The sequence below is a fragment of the Bombyx mandarina genome, chromosome A1, assembly GCF_030267445.1.
Source record: "Bombyx mandarina strain Sakado chromosome A1, ASM3026744v2".
Classification (NCBI taxonomy): domain Eukaryota; kingdom Metazoa; phylum Arthropoda; class Insecta; order Lepidoptera; family Bombycidae; genus Bombyx; species Bombyx mandarina.
In genome coordinates, this window is record NC_143234.1 from 9,254,925 (window position 1) to 9,282,907 (window position 27,983).

The window sequence follows — 27,983 nt, forward strand, 5'->3', positions numbered from 1 at the left end:
AAGTTGACTCAAATTAGTATGGAGTTGGAACAGCGCCCCTAGCGGCAAATGAAGGGAAGCAGTTCCAACTCCATACAAATTTGCGTTAACTCTTACGCGATCGAGAGCGTTACAAGACTCGCACTCAGCACATCTGTATCTATGACAGAGAAGACAAGAAATTATTAGCTCGAAGGTGTTGATTAAAAAACATATATATGCTTATACTTTTGTTCAACATTTGGAAGCGCCTTTGTTGTACCCGACTTTGATACTAATAAGTTTAAATTATGTTTTTTTTATCAGACTAAATAGCGCGTCATCTTTTGGGATGGTATGGACATATGATGAGACGGAATGAAAATGAGGTTGTTAAGAGAGTGTTAACTATGAATGTGGAAGGATTTAGAGGAAGAGGTAGACCTAAGAAGAAATGGATGGATTATGTGAAAGACGATATGGGTAGGAGGGGAGTGAGCGAAGAAATGGTATATGATAGAAGAGTATGGAAGGAGAAAACATGTTGCGCCGACCCCAGGTGACTGGGAGAAGGGCAGGATAATGATGATGATAGCGCGTCATCTTTTGATTCCTCTCACCAGCTACAGTATAAATCACGAAATATTAGACGTATAATACGTTTTCAATTCAATTTACAATTATGTAAACTATCAAAGCGATGACGTAACCGCATATTAAACGCGAGCCATTTAGAAGTTTAAATAATAACCCCAAAACTAAACCTTGATGTATGTAAATATCGCTCGGTTAGAATGGAAGTGGCTTAATTAAAAGTTAAAAGACAAAATGAGTTTTTTATACTTTGAATTACTCATAAACATGTATTCTATCAGTTTACAAAATATTTTCTTTTAAAATTAAAAAGGAAATTTAAGTTTTACTTAAGATAAGAACAAAGTACACTTTTCGTCTCATTTAAATCAAGCGCACACCTTAAACTTTAAGGTAGGCGCTTTAAGGTTGAAATTATTTAACCTATTTTACTGGTGGCAGGACCACGGTGGCAGGACCACGGTGGCAGGACAACTCACTACACGTGAGTCCGCGCGGGTAGGTACCTCTACCCCGCCTATTTCTGCCGTGAAGCACTAATGCGTTTCGGTTTGAGGGGTGGGGCAGCCGTTGTAACTATACTTGAGACCTTAGAATTTATCCTCAAGGTGGGTGGCGCATTTACGTTGTAGATGTCTATGGACTCGAGTAACCACTTAACAACAGGTGAGCTGTGAGCTCGTCCAACCATTTGAACAATAAAATAAAAATATTAAAATCAAAACTGATAAATAAAAATACTTCAATTACATTTTAGGTGCTCACCAAAAAACCAAGAATTTTGGATTAAGCCATTTCAATTTTAAAGGAGCGATGTATGTTCTGTGTACTGTGTAGTGTAGTCTTGAAATTCATTCCCGTTCAAGGCTAGGTCGAGAACGGCCGCGTCCTCACTCGACGACTTAAGACTGAAATTTTTAAACATCGATTATATTTATTTACGTAAATCGATTTAAACGCCAAATTTGCTTTCCCTCACTAACTAATCGAGTCGATTTATTTTCGTGCTCAATAATCAGTATGGTTAGATAAGAATATGGTTTCGGTAATGCCTATCGTTTTTTTTAATTAATTAACACACGGTCATTATTGTTATGTGAATTTTTTTAGTGTCGTTTTTTTTTAAATATAATATGGTTTTGGAAAAATGGATAACCCCTTTCAAGAGACAAGTAAGTGAATTTTACTATTTAAGTTTTCTCGGGTCAGCTTAGTGTTCAAAGTTCACAATAAAATACACATTAAAATCGATAGCGATGTGACTCCAGTTTACATATTAAAATGACGTATATAACAAAAAAATTAAATCGAAAAATAATTAACGACCTTATGTTAATAACCATAAAGATAACTATACTAATTTATAAATCTACAGGGGTTTTTACGGATGTTCCGTTATAACTACTGAACAATGCATCCGATTGACTTGAAACTTGGTATCCATGTAGAAAATACATGTACTTAATGGATAGGATAATATTTACATATATGAGCGTTGGACTCCCTACACCAGTTGCGGGGGCGTTAATGATGAGAATCTTTGTGGGGGTGAGAAATAATAATGTTAATTTTAAATACCCAGCGAAGCGGACGGGTACAGCTAGTAAACTTATAATTTTGAATAAGCCAGGCAGAAATAAGAGTCCGTTAAGACGGAAAAAATTTACCTCGGACTTTTTATGTATTTTGTTTGGGAGGCAGCGGCTTGGCTCTGCCCATGGCATTGCTGAAGTCCATGGGCGACGGTAACCACTCACCATCAGGTGGGCCCATCTACCTACACTGGCAACTGTATATACATATGTCTATATTAAGGAATACCTCAACGTAATTTTGATTTGATCAACTTGAAGTCGTTTGGCAAATTTGTAAATTAGCATACTTATCAATTACTGTTAGAGAACAATATAGTATTTTCATTACCATGACCCAGAGAGATAGTTCACTAAAAAAAAAAATAAGGAAACATATTACTTTATTTTTACGTACAGCCCGCTAACCTCCCACTGTTTTCAAGTTTTAAACTTTATTAAGGCGTCTCGATTAGATTTCTATGAAAACTTAACATCATCGTTTGTTTTTTCACGAGATAGATAGGTGAGCTGCCGACCTACCTATTGTTTACATAGGCACTGGGTCCATACAGATAGCATCGTGAATACTACTAGACGACCTGATTTCTTCCGCGTCCGAATTCTCAATTCTACGTATTGGACGGCTATCACGCTCTTCAATCTGTCAAAAAATTGTGAGAAATAAAAAGAAAAACCCACAAAACTTTCATAAATACAAATTAATAGTCGCCTTTCGAGTAAAAGGGTTAGTACCTACTGCGCTATCATTATCTCTGTCTGGAGCGAAATACTTGATTCCCATACGAAATATAAATTAGGTTCAAATCATTCGGTGACCTTGACCGCACGTCTTAAGGTTAACGACGCCATTTACAGTAACGTGACGTCACACAAACGCAACTTTATGTAATAAAAAAAACACGACACATACATAAAAGAAAATCTGTGCCTTAATTTGAACTAAAGGTCCCGCAGTAGTCGAAATTCGACTATAATTAATTGGAATTGTAAGTTTGTACACTATTATGATTGTATTTTATACTTCTATAATCACTAATTTCGCCAAGGCTACTCTATAAAAATATTAACAAAGACAAACAATATTTAATCTCAATTTGACAACAGACGTCAAGAACAAAAGTTTGACAATAAATAGTATGCATGCGTGTGTGCGTCAAATACATGGTATGTAGTGTGTATAAAGTTTTCTTTATTGATTTAATGTATCTTTTATGCATTATTTAAAAAAATATTAGCATTGTGCACTTCTTCTCTATGTTCTCTCTAAGTGTGGAAAATGTCATACTCCTGTGTCCGCTCAAATTTCGTAAAAAGGGATACAACGTTTTTGCTTCACGTATTAATATACAGATAACGCACAAGTGGAACTCAAACTTTTTCGTTCCGTAAACATCTTAATACGCAATTGCTTGTTGTATTTCTAGCATGAACTTTGTGTTTATTTCAATGCGTCTACATCCTCACATAAGAAACGATGTCTTCCCTCTGATATTTATAGGTCATATGTCTTATCGAGCCCCGTTTTCTATTTACTAGATCTGTCTCGTATATAATTCGATGTGTAGTCTAGGCGATCTTGCTGTGGATAGATACTATATCAAATAACAAATTTTCATTTCATTTTAATTTTAAATTTTTTTTTTAATACTCTTTCTCATTTCGGTTTGAAGGGTGGGGCAGCCGTCGTAACTATACTGAGACCTTAGAACTTATATCTCAAGGTGGGTGGCGCATTTACGTCGTGGATGTCTATGGGCTCCAGTAACCACTTAACACCAGGTGGGCTGTGTACCTGTCCACCCATCTAAGCCATTAAAAAAAATTTTTTTACGTTTTACTGCCTTAAAACCTGTATTAAGATTCAGCCTTAAAACCGTGAAAACTGCTATCAAAAATTAAAACTTCAAATCGTTTCTCGGGAAACCTGCGATCGGGCTCCGTTAGCTAATTACGACACTAAAGCACAGTTAGTAAAGTAGATTTTAGCACGCGATATCTTTAATCATTCCTAGCCTTTCATAAACTAGTTACAGATCGTCAAATCGAAAAGATCGCTGCTATAAAAAACAAAAATGACCTAAACACTTCAATATCTTTGATCAGTCATTGACGTCATTTATTGTGTGACGGAAGTAAGCAGACGGCTGATAGATAAGATATATGCACATAATATAATATATTAGCGACCCGCCTTCGCTTCGCTTCGGAAACTGTAATTTAATATTGATTTATCGACTATTTAATTGATTTTATTATAGATATAAACCTTCCTCTTCAATCACTCTATCTATTAAAAAAAACCGCATCTGAATCCGTTGCGTAGTTTTAAAGATTTAAGCATACATAGGGACAGACAAATATAAGGACAGAGAAAGAGATTATGTTTTATACTATGTAGTGATAAGATATTTGCACAATGTGAACACTAGGAACAAACATAGGCTTGCGTTGCCGGCGGCTCGAATTAAGAAAATAAGCAACTCTTTTAGGGGGCTGGGTGTACAGCTTTTCAACAAGATCCCACTAAACGTTCAACTACTACCTGTTCATAGATTTAAGAAAACTGTTAAGGAACGTCTGTGCAACAAGGCATATTATAAAGTTAAGGATTATTTACTAGATGGCACTACGTGGGAATGAGGCGCTCGCTCCTGGCCTTTTCATTTTTCATTATTATTATTATTTTTTTAGACTTGTTTTTTCTTTTATTGTGAATATTTCTATTTATTTAAAAAAAAGAAAATATTTGAGAAGAAACAAAAAGAAAAAAAAGCCCGCTGAGTTTGTTTCGCCGGTTCTTCTCAGGACTGTGGCTTTTTTTGGAACCGGTGGTAGAGATAACATTGTTATTTGTATTTTGACATTCAACAAGTGTGTCATACTGACATCTAAGTTGAAATAAATGATTTTGAATTTGAATTTGAATATATTATGTATAATATGTATACATAATATATATGATATAAATATATAAGATAATACATTTTTATACCATTATATTAACCACGTGTATGCACCGCCTATTAATATGACGGACATAATGAATCGTATGAACGAATCCATCTAATGCTGAGTGATCAACATGGCTAACATCAACAACATCAACATCGCTGGTGGTAGGACCTCTTGTGAGTCCGCACGGGTAGGTACCACCTGTAACTATACTGGGACCTTAGAACTTATATCTCAAGGTGGGTGGCGCATTTACGTTGTAGATGTCTATGGACTCGAGTAACCACTTAACACCAGGTGGGCTATGAGCTCGTCCAGTCATGGCAACAAAAAAAATGGCAACCAGCCAGTGCCAATCCTGGTTCAAGTTATAATGAAGTTTGGTAACGCGTATTTAAAAGCGACTTCTAAAATTGCATTTATAATTGCATTACCTTGAGATCTTAATGCAGCAGTTTGTGTCGAACCATTCTAACCGGTTTAAATGCACACAGTACCGTCAAATGTTCTGACCGCTAATTCTCATCAGTCAAGTACAAAGCATCAAATGAATTAAAACCGAAATCCGGGTAGGATTTACTGTCTCAAAGTTTAGGATGTTGAGAAATTTCGTGTTTACCCTAAACAGTTTTTTTTTTCCTACCTATGCTGATAGCCTGGAGAGGCTATTTCAGCGTAACCTTAACTAGTAGGTGAGCTCACGGGGCTCAAACCTGACGACTTTGCTAACACGAACCCTAGCAAGAGCCGTGCTTCGCTCGTAAAACCCTTTGTCGCAAGCGACGGGTTCGACTAGGACGGTGACCGGCCTAAACAGTCTAATGGTGTGATGCAAACAAAAGTGCATTGGCCCTTGTAAAGATATTCGAAACTGTATAATTAAAACATTTTAGTGTGCTTAGTATGAGCTTTTTAACGTTCTCGTTATCGTAAAAGTTAACTAAAATTTGTATGGAGTTGGAATTTTTGCCTACGTTTGCCGCTAGGGGCGCTGTTCCAACTCCATACAAATCTGAGTTAACTTTTACGCCATTGAGAAATTAAAAACTCGCATTAAGCACACAATATTGAGTACAGTACAGTGACTAAATACCCTCCGGTATATTTTGTCTGTCTGATAATGAAAAAGAAATAGAGAAATTGAAATTTAGCAATAACATTAATACGATATTTCTTTTTTATTGCTATTTAACATGCCTGTATTGTCTGCAAGTATTTTACATGATTTACTGAAAACAAAACCGTTGTTTTTCGGAAATCCAAATAGTTCGGTCATCTTATCGGCATGATAATATATTTTTAGTGACTATTTTATATCGATCAAAACTTTTTTCAATACTTTGTTATTGTCAACTATTTTCCCTCTTTTTCAACCCTAATATCGGAAAGGCATGACAGCTTCGTGGCAGAAATATGGCAGAATGACGGTACTTACTCGATCGGTCTCACTCGCGAATATATACAATCCGATATCCGATACGTATAAATTATAACAAAATCTCTGATCGGCACTCATCATTGACCCTGTGTGACATATATATCGAATGAAATCACGAATCGGCTATAAAGTTATTGATTTATATTACAATATCGACCCAAGAGAATCGCCTCTATAGTATTATCTGTAAAGGTTTAATTCTTATCAGATCGACTGAACTTACGATCTTTCGATTCTGATCAAGAAGTTATCTGACATTGAAAACGAAGTTTAGTGACATATTCATCGACAATAGTAATCTTTCATTACATAATTTTTTTATATCATCATACTCAAATGTTTTCCGATAGTATATCTTGGTTTTACGTAGACCGAACTGCGGGATTAACCGACTAACTTCTTGTAGCAGATTTTTAACTGTTCTTACGACAGTAAAAAAATTATAAAGGTCGTAGGGAGACGAGCACACCGCCCACCTGATGGTGAGTGGTAGCCGTCGCTTATGAACAGAAGGTTGGGTTCAATTCGATAGGATAATACCATATGCAGTTGGATAACGAACAAGCGAATGTTCGCACTTTTTTGTTTATTACGTAGACAGGTACTTAAATAGCGTCAACAAACAGGTAAATAGGTTAATAGCGCCACCCAACTTTTTTTTTATTGCTTAGATGAGTGGATGAGCTCACAGCCCACCTGGTGTTAAGTGGTTACTGGAGCCCATAGACATCTACAACGTAAATGCGCCACCCACCTTGAGATATAAGTTCTAAGGTCTCAAGTATAGTTACAACGGCTACCCCACACTTCAAACCGAAACGCATTAGTGCTTCATGGCAGAAGTAGGCAGGGTGGTGGTACCTACCCGTGCTGACTCACAAGAGGTCCTACCACCAGTAATTTTTCGGGCTGCGGGCAAGGACCTCCTACGAGGTGTGCGCCACGTAGGTCACGGGTGCCCTACGCGGTGCACCGAACTAGTTATATCGATTTCTGTTACTAAGCGCCCAGATTACCTAACCTTGCCTTCTTTTGTTTGTTAATGTATGTTTTTGTCATCCAGGTCTCTCAGATATTGATTCCTTCTCAGTATCTTCGGACTCGTTTTTCCCAGAATCTACTAGATATTCCGGCGCTTTAGTAACAAAAATCGATATAATTACTTCAGTGGGCCACGTAAGGCACCGGTGACCTACTTTGCAATCAAAGGGCCAAGTATTTCATTAGAAAAATTGTAAGCTGTCTGCGGGATTTGAGTACCGGCACAGTCGCATCGTATTGAATACTCCGTGCGTCATAACTTATAGGCCACGGCGACTTTTAAGAATTCAATTTTTTATAGCAATGCAAAAATGTATCGTGATTTAAGTTTTCATATATTAACAGTTGTATTCTGTTGTGGGCTTAGTGCGAGTCTTTTAACGTTCTCGATAGCGTAAAAGTTAACTCAAGTTTGTATGGAGTCAGAACAGCGCCTCTAGCGGCAAACGCAGGCAAACGTTCCAACTCCATACAAATTTCAGTTAACTTTTACGATATCGCGAACGTTAAAAAACGACTCGCACCAAGCACACTTGTCTCGCTTACAGTGTTTCGTGGTCGCTGGCGTGTCTCTGAACATGTCGCAGCTTGGAATGGTGTTTGGATACGCTGCTATTCTCGTGCCACAGCTGCGAAAGTCGGACTCGCTCATACCAATCGATAAAGCCTCCGAATCTTGGGTTGGTGAGTACACAAAACTGAATCGTGCCGATTACAACCGCATTTGGTATAAACTGAAACTTGAAACATCCTACCACATTTTTTTATTGCTTAGACGGGTGGACCTGATGTTAAGTGGTTACTGGAGCCCAACGTAAATGCGCCACCCACCTTGAGATATAAGTTCTAAGGTCTCAAGTATAGTTACAACGTAATCTATACATATATTATGTACATGTATAGATTACCTTGCACGACCGATACGACCCCTATAACTTTTTTATATTTTTTTTATTTCTTAGTTGGGTGGGCGAGCTCACAGCCCACCTGGTGTTAAGTGGTTACTGGAGCCCATAGACATCTACAACGTAAATGAGCCACCCACCTTGAGATATAAATTCAAAGGTCTCAAATATAGTTAACTAGTACCTATAAGAAACAAGGCCTTTATCAATAGGGAATCCAATCTCTACCTTTGATGTCCCAAATCGACGTTTTGTTGCAAAAGTTTTAGCAACCGTCGCTATCAAATCAAGGAAATAACTCCATTGCAAATTATTTCTTTAGCTTAACGCTATAGAGCTCGTATCTGAATACCGACTACAAAATAAATGCGTCTGTATTTTTTTTTCTTTGTGTCTGACAAACACGCAGGTTTCCAAATTATTTCTCAAGGTCGTTCGCCAACGTCGAATTCAGACGAAAGATCTCGAAAATTACGTGCTCTGAATTAAATGAAAATTTCCTCCTTTTGAAGAGTGTCCGAAATGATGTAAAAAATATCTTGCCTATGACGTTTTCTTACTATCTAGTAAAATTTATGTAATAAAAAATATATCTATGCGTAAACATAAAAAAAAACCGAAAGAAATATGTTTTAATTCGGGTATTCTTCTTCTCAGTCGGACACTCTTGTCAGAGTGGTCGTGGTTGCGTTGACGCTGTATGTGCAGTAGGACCTGTTAGGTCGCCCATGCTCCCGACAACCGCCCTCCAGGCAATGCGCTATTGCCTGGAGGGTATTACTTACTTACAAATCTGGAAAATCTTTGAGGCAGCAATCCGTCCATCCCAAAAAAAACCTTTGTCCCGGGCGTTGGACATGTTCATAAGTGACATCGAACACTTACCATCGGAGAATGTGTTATTTCGCTATCAAAAAGCATATAAATGAGACCACACTTATCACTAACCGAGTTTAGTAAATCTTTCTTCTTTCATTGTATATAAAAATGAATTGCTGTTCGTTAGTCTCGCTAAAACTCGAGAACGGCTGGACCGATTTGGCTAATTTTGGTCTTGAGTTATATATGAAAATGCTCGGAATTAAATAAAATAACAATTTTGTTTTCCTTTGATGTGTCCCCCTGTCAGACGGATTCCTTTTGTTTGTTTTTAGTTTATTTTATACAAAATTTTAGGTATTTTGTTTATCGATTGAGGCACTACGAAGTCTGCCGGGTCCGCTAGTAAATAAATAAATACCTGTGGCCCTTTGCAAAGGACTTTTTTTTTACTTGTTATTTTTTTTTCTCTCTAAGCCTTATCTAATGAACTGTGTTGAGCGACCATGTCTCAGTGCTAAATAGATACTATTATTATCGATTTTTATCCATATTTCGGTCCTTCCTTTCCTTTTGTTTATTTTAAGTTTATTTTATACAAAATTTTAGGTATTTTGTTTATCGATTGACGCCCTACGAAGTCTGCCGGGTCAGCTAGTACGAAATATATTATTTGGGTGCAGACATACGTAGCTTGTGTCATCTTCGTTCACCTGTGAAGAATTTTAAACTCAATATTTTCTGCAAGTCATTCTAACTAGAACTAAATTTTAGAATAAGCAATAAAATAAGCTGAACACGTTTCTCATAATAATATAAGTTCCGTTTATAGGTACCTACACCGTGAATAATAATTACATCGCGTGATACAAACTTAGAAAACAATAAAAACAATAGCTACATTATTCATTTTTTTTATTGCTTAAATGCATGGACTAGCTCACAGCCCACCTGATGTTAAGTGGTTACTGGAGCCCATAGACATCTACAACGTAAATGCGCCACCCACCTTGAGATATAAGTTCTAAGGTCTCAATATAGTTACAACGGCTGCCCCACCCTTCAAACCGAAACGCATTACTGCTTCACGGCAGAAATAGGCAGGGTAATGGTACCTACCCGTGCGGACTCACAAGAGGTCCTACCACCAGTTTGTTTTAGAACCTTCGATTAGATGTGTGGTCAATACCGTCTTTACCATAACGGTAGACCAGGGCCCCCATTCTCAGGAGGCCCCGAAAGACGGACAATTTCTCTCACACGTTTACATATTCTCAAAACATTTTTGTCGGGCACATTAAACTTTTTTCACAAATCAGTAATCAGAAGGTATTTACAAGGCATATAGGTACTTTGCCTATAATAGAAGATTTTGCTCAACAGAGATCCCAAAAGAAACCGTTATCGGAATCGTAACCAAAAAACCAGCAGCATTCTAATATCATTATTGACATATTATATCATACTGTATGTGATTACCTATAATAAATGGTCATACTCAGTAAAAAAATGTTATTATAATTCGCTTTTTTTACTTTCCAAAATGGCCTCAAATTTTTGTGTGCCCAAGGGCCCCATCCTAGTTTAAGACGTCCCTGTGTGTGGTAGGACCTCTTATGAGTCCGCACGGGTGGGTACCACCACCCTGCCTATTTCTATCGTGAATATAATTTCGGAAAAACAGTAATGCGTTTCGGTTTGAAGGGTGGGGCAGCCGTTTTAACTATACTTGAGACCTTAGAACTTATATCTCAAGGTGGGTGGCGCATTTACGTTGCGGATGTCTATGGGCTCCAGTAGCCACTTAACGCCAGGTGGTTGTGAGCTCGTCCACCCAAAAAAAGATGTTTTTAAGTCCTATAGTAGAATTATTTTCCCTGTGCAGTTTGGGTCATAAAAAATCGGAGCGGTGAAGCGAGTATTTCCCTCTCTCTTCCACTCACGAGCCTTATGGACGGGCATAGTGATGCGCATTATTGTTGTCGATAAGCCTTATCGATAGTGTATTTAGTTTTGTCATTTTGTGGGTTAGTGATAAAAATGAAATAAAAAATCACTAATCGAACACTTACACAACATATCGCCCCAGCAAGTTAACTAGAACGGCAGAAATTAACATTTTGTAACTTTTCGGGATCTATTTTTATTTCAGTGAAAAATTTTAACACATTGTTGATAACAACACGTGCAAATATTATTTGGAATAAATTCTGCCGTTTTGATACAAAACAAAGGAGTAGCCATTGTTTCACTAAAGAAATTCAGAGAACGAAAGCATAAAAACACATTTCTCCTCGACATAATGTGCTATAATTTTCAGGTAAGTACAAATGACTCATAACATAACAATGTCTCACCATCTTTCGTATACCGCCGCGCTGCCGTGTACCTGCCCTCGATGACTCATTTGTTTTTATCGATAATGGCGTTGCGCCCGCGCAACATGCTCACCGCCCTAGCCGGGCTATGTTTTATGACCCAAATTGCACGGACAAAATAATTCTACTATAGTTACACTAATCTTTATTATAAAAGAAAATATTAATTAGTTTTTGTCACTGTCACAAGTAGCAGGTGCAATAATTTCGTACAGAAAAATTACAATATTCTTTTCAACGTTTATTTTATCACTATTTGAACTAAAACAGCAAACACAGCTGCAATTTACAATGTCGTCGATTGTGGATAAACAAATAAAAGTACTTTTTTTGTCAAATGATCCTTCATGAACGCTTTCAGACATTACTTTACTGCTGATGCACATTACATTATTCCAATAAGACGAATCGGTTGGAAACTCGGTACTTGATGTTTTAAAAATTATATTCACGTTACAAAATAAAAGAAATACACATTCCACAAACAGATTCCGCTAACTCTGGCCTTCTTCCTGTTGTCAATCTATTCTGTACGTCAAGCAAGAAAATCTATCGAATTCGTAATGTAAATGTATGGAGTCGTCGATACGAAAACGGATCATTATGTTAGACGGTAGTACTCGATAGCCAGCCTTCGAGAGATTTACGTTACCTAACCCATGCATCAACCCGCTGAGTTACTCGCTGGATCTTCTCAGTGGGTCGCGATTCCGATCCGGTAGTAGATTCATTCGCGAAGCAATTGCTCTTGAGTTGTTAGGTCTCCTTCGGAGGCGCTCGGGCAGCTGTTGGCAAATCCCACCCCTCTTGGCTGAGCCTTTGCTCGTCCACCTGTCCTGGTGAAACTGGAAAGGCCTCCGGGCCACCAGTAATCTTTCGATCATAAAAAAAGCCAGCCTTCGAGATTTACGTTACCTCATGTCAAAACAATTTTCGTGCTCTCGATTATGAGTATGAGTTTCGAGTTTCGAGAACGTGATGATTCAATTGCGAAACAAATATAAGTTAATTCATTCGCGCTGCTGAAATTAATTATTTTTACGGCCCGTAGGGTCGCTGTTTAAATCCTTTACATTTTTTCTCAATAGCGATATGAATACTTTTTCGATAGGTCATTCGTGCTCGCCGCTCTGTGCGCTTAGTGCGAGTTTTTTAACGTTCCCGATAGCGTAAAAGTTAGCTCATAATAATATGTGTATGGAATGGGATCGTTTGCGTATGTTTGCCGCTAGGGGCGCTGTTCCAACTGCATACAAAATTGGGTTAACTTTTACGCTATCGAGAACGTTAAGAAACTCGCACTAAGCATACTGTTCTACCCCGATAACAGTGAGCCTAAGTGTTCCCTCAATTAATGTAGCGCCATACCACCATATTAACACTGCTTTTTGAGGATTTATCGGTTGGATTATGTCGCTTTTATGGCCCACTATTCTTGGATCTTTCGATGAGCAAATTGTTTTCCACGGCCGTCCCCACACGGTTCATGTTTGAATCTTTTTTTACGTAACGCGGTACTTTAAAAATGTTCATTATTTCAGATTATAGGGAGAACTATAAAATAAATTCATATTAAACGCATTAAAAAAACGTAATATGTAGTTTGCATAATACCTAACAGTATGCAATATAAATTAATGGGAGGATCCGAAACGACCAGTGGCGGTTTTTTTTTATTGCTTAGATGTGTGGACGAGCTCACAGCCCACCTGGTGGCGCATTTACGTTGTAGACATCTACAACGTAAATGCGCCACACACCTTGAGATATAAGTTCTAAGGTCTCAGTATAGTAACAACGGCTGCCCCACACTTCAAACCGAAACGCATTACGGCTTCACGGCAGAAATAGGCGGGGCGGTGGTACCTACCCGTGCGGACTCACAAGAGATCCTACCATCAGTAATTACGCAAATTATAATTTTGCGGGTTTGATTTTTATTACACGATATTATTCCTTCACCGTGGAGTGAACATTTGTTAAGTACGTATTTCATCAGAAAAATTGGTACCCGCTTGCGGGATTCGTACATGGTGGCATCGCACCGACGAATGCACCGGACGTCTTATCCCTTAGGCCAGGACGACTCCATAAATGCTTCGTAACGCTTCGTGAGCATTGACCTTCGATTAAACTCCTCAGTCGATCTTTTCGTCGAAATATAAGCGTTCCTTGCATTTTATAATTAAAATTGTAAACTAATGTGTATTTTTTTTTGTTTAAAATTAATGAACTACTCACATTTAAAGCGTTAATAGATTGTTTAATTTAGTGACTTTTAATGAATTTTGAAGGTTGCGTTCTGAAATACAAGTATAATGTAGGAAGTCAACGGATAGTTTTCCATTAAAAAAAAACAATAATCCGTTTTTGTTATTTTCTTTTGTCTGCAACAGAGATTATAATCGCCCATTGTAACGACTGTTAAATAATTTAATATTTTCTTAATGTTTTTTTTTTGGTATTGCTATAATAAATCAAACTGTTTTAAATACTATATATAATAACCTAGGATACTCATTCTCCTGCCCTTCTCCCAGTCACTTGAGATCGGCGCGATATGTTTTCTCCTTCCATACTCCTCTATCATATACCATTTCTACGCTCACTCCCCTCTTACACATATGGACTTTCACGCAATCCATCCATTTTTTCTTAGTTCTACCTCTTCCTCTAAAGACCTCCACGTTCATAGTCAAAGCTCTCTTAAAAATCTCATTGTCAATTCGTCTCATCATATGTCCATACCATCCCAAACGCGCACTTCTCAACTTTTCTGTCACAGATGCCACTTTCAGACTTCCTCTGACATATTCATTCCGTATTATATCCATTCTTGTTACGAATACTATAAAGATACTTACTATACAGGGTTATTGGTAATTCGATTTGTTCTGGCCAGCATAATATCCTCCTCCTCCTTGTATCGTGTTCCTCAGTACTGAAGATCGTGACCCTTACCGAGCACTATTGTTCGGACTATGTAAATAATGGTATTTCGTGCCCTCCGCGCAGTGCATAGCGACATTTATGTTGGAGTCCAATGTCGTCTTAATTTGATCAGACCAGCGCATGTGACTACGCCCCCTTGGCCTCTTTCCTTCCATTTTGTCCATGATTAGTAGTTTTTAGAGATCGTCAACCTTCTTCCTCGCAACGTGACCGAAAAACTCGAAATTATAATTTGCGTAATTACTGGTGGTAGAACCTCTTGGGATTCCGCGCGGGTGGGTACCACCACCCTGCCTATTTCTGCCGTGAAGCAGTAATGCGTTTCGGTTTGAAGGGTGGGGCAGCCGTAGTAACTAAACTTGAGACCTTAGAACTTATATCTCACGGTGGGTGACGCATTTACGTTGTAGATGTCTATGGGCTCCAGTAACCACTTAACACCAGGTGGGCTGTCGTCCACCCATCTAAGCAATAAAAAAAAAACCACGTAGGCAAGTGATGGAGTCTTGTAGAGACGCCTAGTTCTTCCAGGATTTATGCGTTGTTCCGATATGCCATCCAGGGAATTCGCATCATCTTCCTCCGACACCACATAAGATGGAAGGGCAAAAATGCCACAGATTTAGCCACCTCAATCTATGGACGAAAGCTAGTGGGTCAAGTCTCATCTTGGCCGGAGCACATCGAACCATATGTAGCCCTGTAGGTAATAACTGAAATATTGATCCTCTCTGGTCTTCGCGACTCACAGACACAAGAAATTGTTAAAACTACATTAATCAGTCGGTAAAGTTAACGAAAACTGTCTTCATATTTAATAATTTGGACATTTACATACAATTACAATATTTAAAAAAAATGTTGATTGCTATGATATTTTATGCGAAAAATAAATGCTATTCTGTCCGTAGAAAGCCGTTCATTGCTCAGTAATGGAATAAATTTAAACTGATATTTTTCCTATTTCAGCTGCATTGCCTGGATTCGCTTTGGTGTTGGGAAACCTTGTGGTGCCACCGGTGATGGCTAAATTCGGGAGACGAATAGCCAATATCATCAGCATAGTGATCGTCTTAACTGGATGGATATCCATTACGTTATCTACAGGCCTCACGTTGCTCCTCATAGGAAGGTTCCTGCAAGGACTGTCCGTGGGCATGGGTTCGTGTCTTATTCCGATAATGATAGGCGAATACACAAGTTCAACGAGGAGGGGTCAATTCTCAATGTGTATGTCGGTTATAATGGGCTTAGGTACGTTAGCAGTCCACACTGTGGGATCCTATTACTCGTGGAAAATCACGGCCCTCGTGTGTTCAACAATAACGTTCTTCGATTTAATAATCGTCATATTATCACCGGAATCGCCGAGCTGGCTCGCGGCACAGGGAAGATACGACGAATGCAGAAGAGTGTTCAGATTACTAAGAACAATTGACGAAGAGGAGGAACTAGATAAAATGCTGGCGAAGAGTAAAGAGCTCGAAGAAGCGAAGATCATCCGTACCGGTTTCATGGTTAAGGTTAAAGGAGGTTTTAGTTACATAAACAAAACAATAACTAGGAAGGAGTTTTACAAGCCAATCTTTATTATGATTCATTTGTTTGCTATGGGCCAATGGGCTGGGATCAACGTCTTAGCGCCATTCACAGTTAACGTTATTGAAATCATCGTCGGGAAGGACGTGAACATTCCGCTAATTACCGTCGCTATTGACATACAAAGAATAATATCGTCTCTATTCGCGGTTTACATCATAAAACGTATAAAGAGGAGAACTATGCTGTTTTCCACGTTAGGTTTGAACGCTGCTGTGATCTTCGTTACGGCCGCATACGTCTACTTCAAATCCCGCGGTCAATTGCCCTTCGACCATCCAATGATCGGGATAACTCTGATACTCATTCACATGCTCTCGGTAGCGACGGGCTCTCTGCCTTTACCCTATACGATAGCGGGCGAAATCTTCCCTCTGGAATACAGGAGTCTGTCGAGCGGGATAAGCGCTGTGTTCTGTTCGATAAACATTTTTGTTTCCATCAAAACGTTACCGTATTTATTTAAAACGATTGGAATGCACGGAGCTTATTGCCTATACGGCGTAATACTGGTCTATTGCTTGACCATAGCCTGGTTCTTCCTGCCAGAGACGAAGGATAGGACGCTGCAAGACATTGAGAACGAGTTCAGGGGGAAAGTGACGTACCCTGAGGATTTGAAGTCGGCGGAACCGTTGACGGTCTGGAAAAGTAATGAGGAGAAAGCTTAGATCGAACTGTGATGGATACAAATAAAACATAACAATATTTTAAGATGACGTACTTAAATTGTCATTATGAAGAAAACTAGGAACGTTTCTATGGGAAAGTTGCCGTAAAAGTATTCACAGTGAAAGCCATTGAAATATCCGTGGCGTAGCGTGTGAGACACGCGGCGTACTCATATCGAGTTTCACGAATATTGTACTATTTATGCATAAACAATGTTTATTATTAATCTATCATAAGTTTACTTAAGTGTGACAGATGTCAAGTTACCTATGTGATAAAATATGTTTATAATTGTTTAACTGTGTACTTAAAATAATATAAAGTAATACGAGCACTTATAATTTAAGTAATCGCTTAAACAGAGTTAAAGCTTAAAAAGAGTTTTTGACTGGTGGTAGGACGTCTTCTGAGTCCGCTCGAGTAGGTACCACTACCCTGCCTATTGCTGCCGTGAAGCAGTAATGCGTTTCGGTTTGAAGGGTAGGGCAGCCGTTGAACTATACTGAGACCTTAGAACTTATCTCAAGGTGGGTGGAGCATTTACGTTGTAGATGTCTATGAGCTCCAGTAACCACTTAACACCAAGGGGGCTGTGAGCTCGTCCATCCATCAAAGCAATAAATAAAAAAAGGATATTTTGCGGTTTTAATTATTCCAAACAGAACGAGTATACAGTTTGGTAAGTGTGTTGCGTATATGGACAAGCTCATTGGTGTTTTGGTGTACTCATTGAGCCACCAGAATAACAGTTGCATTAGTGAACGTCAACAATCCCAGGGGCAGAGCCAAGCCACTGACTACCGTTAATTACTCTCCACAAGCCTCGTTTGAAGAAGGACATATCATAGCGCTCGGGAAACACCGTGGAGGGAAGCTCATTCCAAAGCCGGATGGTACGTGGCAAAAAAGATATCTGGAAACGCACTGTGGACGAACACAGCGACTCCAAGTAGTATAGATGAACTCTACTCCGGTGGCGGGCGGTGCCATGATAAAAACGAGATGATGTGATCATCTCAAACAATTCCTCAGAGCACACACTTTCTTAACTTTATGAGTAGAAGGGTTATTTTAATAATATCCTGAAAAGCACCCCACGCTTTTTTACAATAATAAAAACATTTTTTCTCAAACTATTTTTAATTCAAATTTATAAAAAATTATTTTCTATTTTTTAATTGGATTTTCTATAAACGCGTATTCTGTTAGTTTTTTTAAACTATTATTTATTTTTCATTTTTTAGTTGAATTTAAATTTTTTCAGTATATATTTTTTCCATTTTAATTATTGAATTGTCATCGATCCTTAATAAGTATACCAAATTTCACGTACATCCGACGTTTTGAAGGGGGTCAAAATCATGTTCAAAGATTCCGTTACAAACATACATACATACGTCTGAAGCTAATAAAAGCTTATTAAAAAGCACACGCCTTGCGTCAATAGGCTATTGGCTTTTTTAGGATGTAAGTATCGAGTAAGGTCTACAGACCTTGCTTCTCAGCAGGCGGATGAGAAGACTGAGCGAACTCACCAGTAACATTATCTGAGATCAGAGTCCACGAACCGACGTTTCCATCGAAACTGTACTCCGCACACCGAAACGCAAAATTCAAAGGATATAAATAAAACGACACAAACAATATTTATAGTTATACATTTTTACATAATTTTTTTTTTCAAATAATACAGGCGGTTACATAATAAGAAATAAATAGAATAATAAATCATCGGATTCATTCGAAGTTTGTGATGTAAGAATTATCACATTACATACGTATATTACTATACAATAGGATGAAATTAACGAAGCCACGATACAAATGTAGTAAAAAATGTTTTTTTTTTTTTTTTAAGAACGCTGTTAAGACATCAGTTTCGGTTAATACTCTTATTCAATCGTGAATTAAGAATGGCGATTGTGACACGTTTATGTTTATATTGAATGTCGGCTGGGTCTAGCTTGGTCACTCTTGAAGTCGGTCATCATAATCAACAGCCATAAGCAACTGTCCCACTTTTGGACAGTCCCAGTGCTGAACTGTCCCACCGCTGGACAGTCTCAATGCTGGAAAGTCCCACAGCCGGATAGTCTCAATGCTGTACAGTCCCACTGCTGGACAATCATCTTCAAATACGCGTCACTGAGCACGATCACCAGCTCTTCTGGTGCAGACCTCGCCGCGTCTGTCAACGGTTGGCAGTTTTTTTTTATGATTGAAGGATTACTGGTGGCCCGGAGGCCTTTCCAATTTTACCAGGACAGGTGGGCGAGCAAAGGCGCAGCCATGAGGGGTGGAATTAGCTGCCCGAGCGCCTTCAAAGGAGACCTAACAGCTCAAGAGCAGCTGTTAGGTGAATGAATCTACTACCGGATCGGAATCGCGACCCGCTGAGGGTTGGAAGTATCTCGGGAGCGCGAAGAGTCAACTTTTGATGAAGTTATTTTTAAGCCCAAGAGCTTTAACAGTGCGGACTTCTTAAGACTATGGGTATTGGGTTTTCATAGAACCAGTCGTAGAATTAATTTTAACTTTCAATAAGCACGTTGATTGTAATGAAATTCGAATTAATATTCCCAATGTACTTAATCTATTAGTAGATACGCCACGTCACAGACGCGGAAGGATACCGACACAGAAAACTTAACATGTTCTTCGACCAAAACTAATATCTTAACCATCAGGTCAATTAACATGTTATTGATAATAAAATTCACATCTTCTTAGGCGAAAACGTGTCAATCGTTGTGTAGAAAATGTAGTAAATTTTTCATATATTACTTTAGTGTGCGTACAAAAGTTATTACATCATTTTGTGCTTTATGTTGTATTGTAATAGTAGATAAATTACAATGGACGACTAAAACCCGTACGTTATATGCTATTGCTAGTAAAAAAAATATTGTAGTGAAAATACCTTTTATTTTTCGGAATTTATTTGTCATTTTCCATCCTGTTTAAAGAATACATGCAAAGTTCATAATGCGAAATTGACCGAAAGCCTTATAATCAAACTTTGTAAATTATCTACGATTTACAAAACGTATGTATAAAAATATTTTGTGAGAAATATTAATTATAAATAATAAAAGTGAGTTGGTTGATTTTCAAAATAACATAAAAAAAAAGTATCCGTAATGTCAGTCTGTTGTGTAACATTGTAATGCTAATTTAAAAAAAAAAAACTGGAATGCGAAGAATCATATAACGAGGAAGTATTCATATATTGGCACAGTACATTTAAAAGGCGGTAATATTAAAAAACACATTGGCGCGTGCACAGATTGCACGCAAATTAATGTTTATGGTATTTTATCCTATTTAACCATAGACTATATAAAGTATTTATTTAGGACACGGTAATCAAAAAAAAACCAGGCCCATCCCTGATCACTAAAGCCATACTATTTCGAATGACAGTTTTGCAATTTTTTTTAACTTAAAATTTTCAAAACTATGCACACTTTTGTTTTTACAGTTTAAGATCCACAGAAATAAATATACACATAATCGAAATTAACATAAATATTATGTATTTAAATCTGGCGTACAACACGGAACATCGAATACAAAATCTATAAGTCGTATTTTGACTAACATTTGCAATTCTTCGTCTAAAATAAAAAAATAAAAAAAAACTACTCGATAATGAGACAGACATAGATCTACTTAATACATTTGACAGTTAGTTACGTCAGTTATCAATGTCAGTCGAAATACGAACTATAAATCCAGCGTATTGAGGATAGAGGTAAGTAGCACCATCTTGTATAGGGGCAAGTTGAAAAAGTGTTCATTAGTAACTCACCGACGAAAAACACTAGGGTAGGAAATGGAAATAATATGAACATAGCAGTTTTAACAGAGTGAAGTGTGGTAGTTTAAATCTTTCCACTGGCTATTGTGGCGCCATCTCAATTGGCTCCCTTTTAGCGGACACTTTTTATTTATTTTTTTATTAAGTTGCACCGTGATCATCAATACAAAACATTGACAAAGTTCATGGCAGATGTCACCTCAATTATAGGTGCAATCGACAGTGCATTAACAACAAAAATAAAAAAATTATATAACTCAGATTATATAAATTTTTATTACATTGAGATGCTGCTTCTTACTTCTACCCTCCATAATCCAGCGCTACATCTAAAATACATATACTTACACATTAATATGGCTGGCTTCATTACGATAACAAAAATATTACTTTCATATTTGATTTAAACACATTTTACGAATTACTACACGATTCCAGAGGTATATATTTATATTCAAGTAAGCTCAATAATAAAATAATATAAAGTATTTGAGCCAATTAGGTTTAATATCAGCTTGTATATTCATGTTTTCGCAGGATTTTGTTCGCGATGGTGTCCCGAAATTTGTTATTGTAAATACTTTGGTTACGTAAACAATCCAATATAATGGCGTTTTTTTTAAGGATTTTATGAAATGTTTATATGTGTGTGAGTTCATGGCCCAACCAAGTGTAAAGCGGTTATTGGGGCCGACAAGTATCACATTGCGAATAGCACGGTCCATTTTGAAACGTGAAGTCCAAGTATCAATTTTATAAGTATACCGTAAAAAAAAACCTTATCTTATGTTGACAGTCCGATCACTACACCTCCCCCCGCTTACCCTCGTCTGTTTGAACGATTCGGAAACCGAGCGTGTTACGATGATGACCCGAAAATACTTTTGTGGTATCAAAATCATAACAGTACTTAGACTATCTCGATATTCGAGAGGCGAATGTCTTATAGAAACGATGCAATAACAAATTAGTTTCACATCCTTACACCTATTGAGAACGTAAGAACACGAGAGACGACATACAAGTCCATAACCGTAAGATCGTATGTGCGACACATTGACAAAGTATTTGAGTCTCTATATGCTTGTAACGAAAAATTATATTGCATTAAAATACGAATCCGTATTATGTAACTTCAGAAAGTATGACGATGATTAATGAGCTTCGATTAATTACCAACGAATTCGGCTAGTTTGTGGAAAATATCGATTATAAATAAGGGATCGGTATCGTGTAACCAAAACGTCAATATCAGCCAGCCTATAGACGTCCCCTGCTGGCTATGGATCTCCTACAAGGTTCACCACAATGAGTGATCCTGCGCTGCCCACAGCCAGCGGATTCCAGCGACCAATAAGCGCGATCCCAGCTCTACCTTGTACGAGTCCTAACCACACTATTCTCCGAAGCGCAGTAACGTTAATTACTTCAATTAATTTATAAATTAAATGAAATAATTATTAAATTATTATAATGAGTACAATAAGTAATAGAGTATTTAGTTAAATCATATTTAGCAAATAGATAGGAAAAACGTATAGTTAAATTTCAAAATCAAACATACGACCTTATAGTTCACAACGACACGATTTTCTAAAACTACTCTTCTTTGTTCTGACGTATGCACGACAACGACGAAGCGTAATTCAATTCTGCTTAACAGAAACATAGGAAGGACATTGAAAAGAAGATTGGGCATGAAACTGCCCGAAAATATAATAGTTTTCACTGAAATTTACAGACTTCGGAACTATTCGGAAATTTCCGAGGGATGCGAACGTGCAACAATAGTTTAAAGAAAGACAAGAAAAGTAGAATTTTCAATGGAGAAAAAAGGATCAATATACGATCTGGATACTACATACAAAAATATTCGATATATCCCATATTACTACAATAATTAACTAGGCTAGACTAAGCCGTTAAACATATCAACGAATTGAGGAAACTACAAAAGTTACACTGACCTTTGAGTTCTTAAGACAACAGTTCACTTTTCTCAGGTAAATAACTATGAATACGATAAATAGCGGTAAATAACGATATTTTTTCTCAGGTAATAGATAACGAACTTATACGATAGGGTCTCGGACGTGCATACGCCGAAATAACAAATCCTATGTACATTCATATCTTTGGTTGTTTCCATCCTGAGCGGGCCGTTCGCTAGGAAACCCTATCCTATACTAAGTATATCAAATTGGACTGATAATACAATAATTCGGTTGAGTTCCAAAGGAAATACTACTTTATGTTTTACAGCAAAACGATAAAATTTACTTTTCAAACTACATTTGAGGCCATCAACGCAAAAGTGGCCTAAGCTTACCATAGTATGGAGGCAATTAGGTTTGAATTTTCACGAATTCGAATTTGACTAAGCAAAAAATCAATACGCGCAAAAATAATGTTTACAAAACTATCTGTTATCTATGCCGGTTTTGCAGCAAAATTTATTATATTTTATATATGATTGTCCGATCCAACATAAATGGATGTGTCTAATTACCGGACAAGACTGACATATCCTTATTATTATTTTACTCTTCATTATGAAATGTGTATGATTTTCTTTTTATTTTATTTTTTCTCCAAATTAATTGACTGATTGACATAATGATAGCTAATATTGACATAGAGTGGTTACTACTGTATTCATATAATATGTGTTTCTAATTCATTTCCTTTGTATAATTAATTAATTGAATTAGTATATTGTTCATTTTCTATTTGTATTGTTGAAATGTTTGTGTGCTGACTATTGTATTATTATTATTTTATGGATTTTTTCTGAAATAAATGTTTTATTATTATTATTATAAATTCGAATATACGTCATATAAGCTTGAATATAAAAAAATTGTGGGTTAGGCCACTTTTGCGCTGATGGCCTCATTTAACATTCGTGTTTATTTCTCGAAATGAAAACTTGCCTGTCGCTCTCCGGTCCACAGACGATTACTTTGCAAAAAATACACGATCAACGAGAAGTAGATGTGTCAGAAATGCAAGATTTATCCGGGTATTACTTGTTTCAGTGCGTTAAGCTTTTGTATGGAAAACGACTGCATTCAGACAATTTATTTACAGATTGTATTGCTATAGATACATTGACATACGTTGGTGAACATTCCTCAGAACGCATCGATACAAACTTCAAGAAACAAAGGCGAGGTTTATAATATTAATTTCTATTCTATTTAGAACTCTAAGATGGCGGGATAAGACGGTCAGAGCGCTCGTCTCTAGCGATACGACTGTGCCGGTGTTTGAATCCCGCTGGAAAGTACCAATTTTTCTAATGAAATACGTCCTTAACAAATGTTCATGTTCGACTACCCGGTGAAAGTATAACATGGTGCAATAAAAATTAAACCCGCAAAATTTGCGTTAATTACGCTGGTGACAGGACGTCTTATGAGCCCGCTCCGGTAGGTACCACCACCCTGACTATTTTGTACGTGAAACACTAAATCAACAAAACAATACAATTAACGCAAAATTCACGTGACGCGTTTTAAACAGAAAAGATAGCTAATTATACAGGGTGTTTTTGACCGTTCCCGAGAATTAATACAGGGTGTATTATTCCGAATCTCGATATTGAACACCGATTTATCGAGTTGTCTAATTCGTTTATATTATTTAATGAAATTATACTTATAAATAAATGGCTATCGGTTTCGAAGAAAATCGTAGACTAGGGGAGGCGCAAGGGATATTAAGGAAGTTTGATTTGATTGTTGGTGGAACGACAGGTTTAAGCCGCGCCAATAAAGAAACGAATCTAAAATGGCGCTCACACTCTAAACTATTGCTGTCTTTAGTCGCACACGGCGCGTACTGCATGCAAAAAATATCAGTTCTGACGTTGTTGTTGAGTTCGAGTTTTTTCACTTTCGAGTTGTGCGACTTAGATGACTGGCAGCAAAAGTGTCAACGCAAGTTGCATCCCAGATGAGAGACCTCCCCCTTTGCCAGGGTAAAAAGTAAAGTACATTCTCATTTGTTTTTTTTATATATTTTTACAATAAACAACTTTTTCTTTCTATCTTTCTTTTTATTTGTTGACCCTACCGTCTGTCAGTGCAGGTACATAGACGCCATTTTCGATTCGTTTCTTTATTAGCGCGGCTTGTAAGTTCTATCGAGCGGGTGTCATTGCTTATAGAACCGGCAGCCCGATTGTTGAGAACATACATCAATCCTTATTTGAAATCGACATAAACACGTCATGTTTTTGCTTTCCTTCTATCCTACAACAGTTAACCGCTGTATATTCCTCCTATACGATTAATATTAATTTTATTTTAACGCTTTTTGCTTGAGGAAATTGAATAGTTTGATTATAAATAATAAATCGGAGAAAATATATTATCTTTTCTAGTTACGTGTTAAAAAGTTTCCAGTCCGAACACAGCCCGCTCTATACTAGCTCACTATACATTTTTATAAGTGAAAATGTCGAGTGACGCTTACGTAAGTCATAATAAGATTTTAATGAACATTATTTAACTTAAAGGATTTTTTCTTAAATTTGGTATCGAAAAATATTCACCTTAAATAAACAGGCACGGATATATATGTACATTCTTTTTGCAATTTACCTCGACACATTCACCCAAAAATACTTCACTAACCGATTTTGAAAAAAAAAACGTTTTAAATATTTTAATATACTTCACATAGGTACCTACACACTTATCGAACACACTATCCTTATAGCACGATGCAGCGAAATTTAACTACATGCCACAGTCGGCATCGAACCGGCAACCTTCGTAATTGACAGACCAACTAACAAGCAGTCTCCGCGTGCACAAAACACATTAACAACTCTACAATACTGGACCAATTTAATAATAGGAAATTTTCTTTATCAACAACGTCATGTGAAATTTGCTTTACGCTTATGATAAGTTTTAGGTCGATTTTCCTTTGCATACGAAGCAAACTTTACATTATATAATATAAACGAGTATATTTAACTATGTATATACATTTCTTTAAATATAATTTAGTCAAATTTGATTCTTGTCACCGAGTTTTAAGACATACATTCAATTGAAACGATTGGATTGGTTAAATGTTCTGTTTATATTGTATGAATTACTGTTTTTTTTTAAAGTTGAGCATATAAACCTACCGCCATTCTGATGGAACAAACACTAATATCCGACTTTAGACGCAAAATGTATTTTTTTAAGGGATTTTATGACCTGGTAACTAAGACCTTTAGGTCGCGTCTTATTTAATTTCCATTCTTATATTTATGAAAAATGATAATATGGAGTGAAATGAAAATGATTAATTTGAGATATCAATCAACTGGGATGAAATTAAATGAAATGAGTTGAGATTATATGGGTCGAAATATCATCTCAGTAAAATGGTGGTCATTTACTGAGATTTTTTCAGTGGACTTTTTGGAGGATCCCGAGAAGTTACGTCCAGCGGCTTTGTTTCATTTTCCCACATTTTTGCACTTTCACAGATATTAAACAGTTAATAAACCACCGTTATTACACATTAAAACTTGAAGATAAGAAGAACTAAATAGACAAAATAAAACAAATCACACAACTTCACTGCTCGCGTTCCCGCCAAAAAGCCCAGACGGAAAATATGACTTGTAAGGAAACAGGAGAAACGGGGCTTAGTTTAAATAGCATTAAATATTTGGATTCCTTGGTCATTACAGGACGAAGGAGATGGCGCTCATCTGCCATCGACTGGCCAATACTAAGATATCCCATCAGTCAGTTTTTAATGAATCCATTGAACGAATGAAATTTTGGTTCTGAACCTATTACTTAAACCAGTACGTATTGAAATCAGTATGAACGAAGCGACATTTTTGCAACTTCACAGGATATCCATTCAAAGTTTAAAATTTGGACAAAATGTCATAACAAAAATTTACATCAGCTATTTGGGTAAACAAAAAACAAACAAATAAAAACTAAAATATACATACATATACGTCTGTGTATTTATATATTTATGTACTTATTTAACGGAAGTATTGCACGGTTAACTAAATGCTGTTAATATGGCCTCGATTTAAAAACTATAAATTATAATCATATCATTACCACATTTGATATTTTGTGAATACAAAAATGTGTCTTGATCCTATACACATAAGAACGTTTATCGCTGGTTATAACGTTTTTTTTAAACTGAACAATATTCTAATGTACTGTCGATATTAATTAGAGGATGAAGGAAGTGGTCTATGACATGAGAATGTGACCCATCTGATTATTATTGGTCACCATAGCTTATAGTCTATGGTACTATAAAAGTGCCTTTAACATATATATTTATTTAATCCTGTAAAAAATGCTACATCTGCCTCATTATCAAAATTTAAGGCAAGGAATAACCTATGTAACAATCCTTCTAGTACTTTCCACGTAATCACACAACCACTTGACATAATATACAAAGCCGACGTATTGACTTTCGAACTTATATTCCAAACAAACGAACTGCCAAGAACGATCATTGAAATATAGTTCTTATAGCCGACAATCGAAAGTCGCAATTCCAACTAAAACGCGTATTGAGCATTCTTTCCAAAATAATCAAATGAATTACATAATACAATTTCGAATCGGAATTCTGGAACGTTTTTTTTTTTTCTATGAATTGGTACAGTCCGAGTTGCAGCGGGCGTTTCAATATTTTGTTTTTTTTTTACATTCACACATTTAGCAGAGTATTCATTTCGGCGGGATGATTATTGTATGTTTTTATTCAATTTGAGCATTGATTTAACAATTGCAGATTGATAATTTCGCTTATTATACGGAATACGGAATAATTAAAAATCTTAAATACACACATAAAAAATTACATACATTTTTTTTTTTACTATCACTTAAGAACGATATACACAAAACTATTCACATGTAGTATATAATTAGCACAAAGCTGGTCGCATGAGGATCGTCGATATTTTAAATAAATAAAAATAAAATATAAAACGCTGACTCTTATGAACACGCCCGCCGTAACTCGCAACGCAGCTTCACAATACAAATGTAATCCTACTAAATAATGTTGACTAATGTTATGAGTAACTCTTAATACATCTGTTCGGGGAATAGCGGCCACTTTAATTTGGCCGGCTCGTATGACGCGACATACACAACGCGGTGAGTATTCCAATCATTAAAATACCTTTCTTTAATTTTCGTGAGACGACACCGTGAACCTGCAATTTATAAAATTACTATTTTAATTTGTTGCCTT

At 36.8% G+C, this 27,983-nt stretch overlaps 2 protein-coding genes and 1 long non-coding RNA gene across 4 annotated transcripts in view; 2 read left to right on the forward strand and 1 right to left on the reverse strand.

Moving 5' to 3' along the window:
• LOC149499508 (uncharacterized) overlaps positions 1 to 27,983 on the forward strand; it is a 178,618-nt gene that overhangs the window by 60,007 nt on the left and 90,628 nt on the right. The window lies entirely within an intron of this gene.
• Positions 1,387 to 23,536, forward strand: LOC114253495 (facilitated trehalose transporter Tret1). Its single transcript, XM_028188391.2, has 3 exons — positions 1,387 to 1,724; positions 8,127 to 8,262; positions 15,602 to 23,536. The coding sequence occupies exons 1-3, from the start codon at positions 1,686 to 1,688 to the stop codon at positions 16,900 to 16,902; spliced, it is 1,476 nt and encodes a 491-aa protein (XP_028044192.2). The 5' UTR covers positions 1,387 to 1,685; the 3' UTR covers positions 16,903 to 23,536.
• LOC114253472 (uncharacterized) overlaps positions 18,545 to 27,983 on the reverse strand; it is a 36,621-nt gene continuing 27,182 nt past the window's right edge. For both annotated transcript variants that reach the window (XM_089739557.1, XM_089739556.1), the window contains exon 22: positions 18,545 to 27,945. The gene's annotated coding sequence lies outside the window, so the exon portion shown is untranslated. The remainder of the gene's footprint in view (positions 27,946 to 27,983) is intronic.

Excerpts from the sequence above, each read along its gene's own strand:
- LOC114253495 (XM_028188391.2), top strand. The coding sequence starts at position 1,686 with ATGGTTTTGGAAAAATGGATAACCCCTTTCAAGAGACAA. Across the intron at positions 1,725-8,126 it reads TAACCCCTTTCAAGAGACAA|TGTTTCGTGGTCGCTGGCGT; the intron begins GTAAGTGAATTT and ends TCTCGCTTACAG. Across the intron at positions 8,263-15,601 it reads AGCCTCCGAATCTTGGGTTG|CTGCATTGCCTGGATTCGCT; the intron begins GTGAGTACACAA and ends TTCCTATTTCAG.